The 6,659-nt window shown below is 34.7% G+C and overlaps 1 protein-coding gene across 2 annotated transcripts in view; it reads left to right on the forward strand.

Moving 5' to 3' along the window:
- SREK1IP1 (SREK1 interacting protein 1) overlaps positions 1-6,640 on the forward strand; it is a 41,356-nt gene extending 34,716 nt beyond the window's left edge. For both annotated transcript variants that reach the window (XM_070774628.1, XM_019982938.2), the window contains one exon: positions 483-6,640. In XM_070774628.1, the coding sequence (XP_070630729.1) occupies positions 483-672 (190 nt within the window). In that variant the 3' untranslated portion in view covers positions 673-6,640. The remainder of the gene's footprint in view (positions 1-482) is intronic.
- Positions 6,641-6,659: the final 19 nt, after the last annotated feature.

The following is a 6,659-nucleotide window of genomic DNA, read 5'->3' on the forward strand; positions in this document are numbered from 1 at the left end:
TCAGCTTTCATACATTTATATGGAGGTACAATTATAGCTCTTTTTATATTTTTGCATTCTTTGTGGCTCTTTTAAGAGAATAAACCAACAAGTTATTGTATATACAGTGAATTGTGTATATACTGAGAGTGTATAAAATGCCACTTTCTTTGCCTTATAAGAAAGACTTTGAAGGGTAAACTGAGGTACACAGGATGAGAAACTGAAAATCACAGAAAAATTATTTCATCCTTGCTGAATTTAAAACTCATAACTGGAATTGAGCAGAATAGAGATATTTATTTTGCTAGTTTCTCTGGCTAAGTGGCAAAAATTCTGATTACAGTATTTTAAGAGCATACAGATGTAAAAGGCACATTTCATTTGAGTTTCTTTATACTCTCACCTTGTTCCAAGAAGGATTCAAAGCAGTCTGGATTCCATTTAAATGCACCCATCAGCCATAAATACAGTTATCAGTCAGTATGTATTATTACCCGTAGGTCTTATTCATCTAGTTCCACTGAAGAGGACACTTCAAAACAAAAGAAGCAAAAATACCAGAAGAAAGAAAAGAAAAAGGAGAAAAAGAGTAAGTCGAAAAAGGGGAAGCATCACAAAAAGGACAAAAAGAAGAGAAAAAAGGAAAAGCATTCCTCTGCCCCTAACAGTTCTGAAATATCCAAAAAGTAACTGAGACTGGCCTGAGCTATTAAATTTAAAAATTTACTTTTGAAAATTATTTGACATTCTTTGAAATTTTCCATATAATTATGCTTTGCAGTAAATCACAGCCATTTCCATATAGACATTTTTTCATATATAGGACCATTATTGTCTGACAATATTTTAATGTGCTATAATTATAGAGTATTGAATCAGTCTTATTACTTGATAGCCATGCCCCAAGTATGGATATCTGTGCAACAAAACTCATCATTTTTGGTATTCCTTTCTGTGTTAATGTTATTACTTCATAAGCTGATTGTAAATTGCTTTACTACAGTCAACACAGGCAATCTACCTAGCAGTAAATGAATATTGCTGGATTAAGTGTCCATCTTCCAGTGATAAAGTGAGGTAGGCTTGATGCTGAAAATTTTAAAAGCTTTATATCCTGTGATAATATATTACTATTAAGATAATGAAATTCTTCACTTAGATTTTTTTTTTTTTTTTTTTGGATGTCATAGGAGATGAAGCTGCTCTATTGGTCTTGACTAGAACTTTTTAATGAATGGTGTCAGCAGGAATATGATAATGAAAATATTTATAACAAAATTTCACTGTTTTCTGAGATGCAGAGTTTTTAGTACCTGCCTCCTTCGTTTTTGTAACAAAATATTTCTTCCTTGTTTAAAAAGACAAGTCTAGTTCAACCTATTTGTAAGTCTGGTAGAGATGATGCTGTGTTGGGCAGGATTTTTAGGACAGACTCCTGGGTTGTTTTACAAATGTGCCATATTGGCATGTCTTAAAGAGATACCTCAAACACAGAGTTTTTTTATTTAGAAGGACAACAGCTAAATCTTCATTAGAACTGATTTTTATTGTATTCAGTATATAAATTTTATGAAGCTTGTTTCTATGAGTAATGTGGAAATTTTTTATAAATGTGAACATATATATTTATTTGTCTGAAATAATTTGTAGTTTTGAAGCAGGTTTCCATTGACTTTATGATTTCATAATATGACCAGTTTGGGGTGTTTCTCTTACTTCAGTCATAAATCTCAGGAGCAGTGACAAAAATTTAGGATTAAGAATTTTATTCTGTACTTTTTAAAATTTAAGAGCCAGGGAGTTACATCATGAAAGCCTTTATATAATAATGAAAATTTTGTATGAGTCAGCATTGTCAGACACATAGTAGTAGGTATAAATGTTTCTATATTTTTTTTAATTTCACAATGATCAGTGCTACTTACTTGGCTAAATACTCCAATATCCCTTACGTCCTATAAGTTAAATACTTTTCATTGTAGCAGCATTGAAAATCAGCTAGTTATCATGGCATAGCACCAAAGATTGCCGAGTACCTCACTGTGGGTGCAGTTACAAATTCTTAGCCTACATACGTAGCTATAGGTGTATTCATAATGATGAAATCAGGTAACCTCCCAGCCTGGAAAGGTGTGCTGATCCTCCCTTCACCCAGCAGCCCTAGCCTGCATGACCTCAGTAAGACTGGGAGAGCTTCATAGCTCCTCTGAGCAGTGCTCACCAGGCGCAGACTCTAGGGAAGCCAAGTCCATATCCCTGTTCTAGCATTGCAGCCATGGATGCTGTCACACTTGTAGCTTTTCTATAACCCAGCTTAGTCCGGTGGCCTCCTTTAAAAGACCTCCACTTGTTTAAATGTGTTAGTCAGTTATTTGGAGAGAAACACAGAGCTGTTAGATTTTTAAGAGTTTCTTTTGCCTTTGCTGTAGTTTATTTTTAAAAACAGTACTTTATGAAAATACAGTCCTTTGGTTATCAGGATAAAAAAAGTAAAAAAAAAAATTCCAATTTTAAAAAGATGATTAGAAAGTGCTACATGCAAATAGATGGTCTCATTGTATTGAGTATGTAATGTGGTTAAAAGTGATTATTGTAGTGACACAGAGTTAATCCAGTTATTTGTAAGTTTTATTTTAGTTAATTGTAGAGACAATAAATTGGCTTGTCAGGTTTGTTTTTTGAATGGTGGTATACTCAGTGGCTCAGGAGAGTTGTATAAAATTCAGCCTTCATTAACTACTAGAGTTTGCAAATTAAAAGATTTTAATGTTGTGTAATTTTTTTACTCCCAGAAAAAAATCTTGGAATAGTTCTTGATTAAATTTCCCATAGTATGAGAATAGTTTATGAAAGATCTCACCTGAATAAAATACGTTTGTTTTTACTAAAATAATTTCTACTAAAGTGATCTTGTTATTGTTATTAAGATTGGATGAAAATCTCACTAATATATTGTAGGAGTAAATTAGTGACATTTCCTCTCAGGCAATATGTAGCATAAGGAAAACTGAACTTGGTAGTAAAAAATCCCAAAATCCTAGTTATTCTGACTACCTATGTGACCTTCAACAAAGTCATTTACCTTCCCTGGGCTTTGATGTCTTTCATCTATAAAATACTGTACCAAATTATCTCTGAGATCCCTTGTAATCCTTAATATATATGATTATCAATGTTTTAGTAAAATTTAAATAATATTATTTTAGAAATTATATTCATTTAGGAATATGAGTTATTATATTCATTTAGAAATGGCTGCAGATAAGCAGGTAGCATTCTGTAATGGTAAAGGTTGAATTTATCAATATAGCTGTTAAACACATGTCACTTCTCAAAGCAGATAATTGACATTTGGTTCACATCCTTACCACTCAGTGCATGTCATTTTCACTAGATGCAGACAATTTAGTTTTAGATTTAGTTTTAGATTTGTATCTGTAACCCAATTGTCTGAACACTTTGAGACTATTGCTTTTGAGCTGATGGACCTACACCCTACCCAGTTCCCTGTTTCTTTTCTCCATATTATCTGTTGGCTAAAACCTCTCAGAGAGATCCCCAGTTTGTCACAGAATACATATCTGTTTACATCTTTGGTTCTTTGAGGCTAAAACATCAGTAAGTAAAACAACTGTGTGTATCTGTATTTATGAGCCTCTCAAATTACATGCCTTAGGTTACCTTCAACTAGATTGATGAGTTATCATTAATAGTCTAGATAAATGCCATTGAGTCCTTTCTTCAGTAAACATTTATTGAGAACTTAGCATGGCAAACACTATGTTAAATAACCAGGGATACAGAGATTAATAAGACACATTTGCTTCCCTGAAAGGAATTCCAAGTTTAGTTGGTAGGGGAATCAGCAAACTCATCATTAGGTATTAACTGCAGTAATTGGAAGACTTCAAGGAGTACCTAAGAGTCTGGAGAAGCCTAGAAAAAGTAATGCCTGAAGTACATTTTGATTGAGGATGAGAGTGGGAGTTAGAGCAATTCCTGACAGAATGAGTACTGTGAACAAAGCCCACAGTGGACAAGGCTGGGGTGTGTGTGTCAAGAATTACAAGCCTTTTATAGGATAGGAGTGGTAAGAATCAAGACCGCCATTCTAGGTTCTTAGGTACAAGAGAAAGAGGTTTTATGCTCCATGTTTGGGAGCTTGGACTTTATCTGTAAGCAAGAGACCCCACCAGAGAGTTTTAAGAAAAGAAATCCTACGGTCCCTAGGGTGCAAAGAGTCAGACACAACTTAGTGACTGAAGAGCGAACAAGGAAAGAAGTGACTTTTATTGAGGTTTGATTCCATCCATTTCATAATCCAATTCACAGTTTTTAAAGGATGAACTTGCTTTCATCAGAAGCCCACATAAAGAATAATTTGAAATTTTGATTTTCTGTTATTTGGTGTCTTAGTCTAGGCCCACTTTTCTTTCTAAGTTCTGATTATTTCTAAAAGCTACAGTAACTTAAGTTTTCTGAAAAGCTATTGTCTTCTTTATCAGACCCATCCCCAGAATTCATGCGTATGTACATAATTTGGAATGCTTTGCTTTTAGTTTTATTTTAGGTTATTTTTGACTGACAGAATATATTCTGTCATAATGTTAGTATTTTTGGTCAAAATAAATCATTTAAAATATATTTTTCAATGTACAGACTATCATAATTCAGTAAGCCTTCTTTCAATATTTTGTCTCAGTATTGTGAATATTATGAAGCACAGCTGCTTCAGAGTCACAGTGTCACGCATAGTTGGTCCACTCGGTGAGCCGTGTTGCTCTCCCTCAGGGTCTCTGGCTCAGCAGGGAGTGCTCCACGGACTCCAGCTGATACGAGTGCTGAGAGTTGATTTTTCCTAGGCAGTTGGCATCCAAGAATAGTAGGGATTTTTTATGCCCCCTAAATGATACTTTCACTTGCAAAGCCCAGGGTCTTCAGACCTCATTTGTCTCCTCCTAATTCCTCCAAAATTTTGCAGAGTGCCAGAGAATTGGGTTGCCTCCCTGAGAGCACCACCAATGATACATGCCCAACCCCAGCGTGCCTTTCCGAAAGGTTGGGAAGAGTCTGGGGAATCAGGAGAATTTTGATGGCCCTGCCCGTCTCTTTAAGTTTCCTGCTTATTCTTTATGGCCTCTGCTCTTGGTCTTAAGCGACAAAAGTAGACTAACCAGTGCCTTTACTAACTTTCTCTACTGAGATTTTCACCTGAGGCAACATCTAATTAGTAATATAACTATTATTAACTGTGTATCAAGATAGCCAATTGTCTGGGATTTTTTTTTTTTTTTATCAAAGCAGGATCTGAGATCAAGAACTACCCACAAACGCTTTATGTGCTTTCTCAAAAAATAAATGAAAATTCTTTGCTTTTATAACCACATAAAATGTCATTTTTGTAGTGGAAATGTTTCAACTTTCAGACTTCACAAACACTCTAAGCAATTTTAATATTTAAACATTGGCAAAACTGTGTTCCTTTTGAGTTGGAAATGCAACACAGGCAGTAGGATGTTGCAATAATGACCTGGAATTACGCTGTCAACTTAGCCACATGTGGCTGCTGAAATGTAGATAAATTAAATGAAAAAGTATTTCTTCAGTTGCACTAGCCACATTTCAAGTGCCCGGTGGCCACATATGGCTGGTGGCTACCTTGCCAGACAAGACAGATACAGAAGGAACATTTCCATCATCACATAAAAACCTCTAGTGGACAGTGCTAGAATTCCCAGCTCTTGGTAGAAATTTGGACAGGCTGATGATCAAAAGTTTGTAACCCTGAGCTTTGCATGCCAGAGAGGAATAAAGCATTCCTTACCCGCCCCCTACCCTAACAGATCAGAGTGTATTTGGCACATCTTGAAAGGCTAGTCTTCCAACTACAGAAACTTTGTACAACACAGTGGATATGTTTAGCAGGGCCAGCTTAAAATTAATTCTTTTTTTTCCTATTGAATTCCATTATAGGACCAGGTCTCCATTCTTATAATAGAAATCATATTTATGAATAAAAAATCTTTTAAAGCAGGTTTAATTTGCAGAAACTGTAGTTTTGTTTCTAGATGTCTAAATGGTATTACTGCAGTAGACTTAGGCGGGACCAGAGAAGTAATTTGTTTGCTTTATAACTTTAATTCTAGAAATTCCTTAGGAACTTTATCAGTGAAGGATTTTTGTTATGATTATCCCTTGGTATACAGAAAATATTTATCATGCAGATTATACATGATATATTTTGTTATCGAATGTTAGTTTTTATAAAGGCAATAATACATTGTGTGCTCAGCAAATCCTCTAAAAAAGGCATGGGTTGATTTCTAAGAGACTTAAGAACATGCCACTTCTCGTTCATAAGGCCACCTCTCTGAGATTTAGCTTATCCAGTACCATCTCTTATAAAAATAACTGCTTCCAAGAATGAGAAACTTGTGAAATGCTGGTAATGTGACATAAACTTCTCATTGTTCCTCACTGACATAGGTGTGCTAATCTGTGTTACTGATAAATTCTATAATTTCTCCTGAAATGTTAGCATAATTTCATGTAATGTAGAAACACATTAATTAGCAAATAAAAGTAAACTTACTCACATGGAAATCTATTGGAAACCTAGTGGATATTTAATAAATGAACTGAATGATCAAAACTGCAACTGTGTCTGGCTTTGTGTG

This window comes from Bos indicus, chromosome 20, assembly GCF_029378745.1.
Source record: "Bos indicus isolate NIAB-ARS_2022 breed Sahiwal x Tharparkar chromosome 20, NIAB-ARS_B.indTharparkar_mat_pri_1.0, whole genome shotgun sequence".
Lineage (NCBI taxonomy): Eukaryota > Metazoa > Chordata > Mammalia > Artiodactyla > Bovidae > Bos > Bos indicus.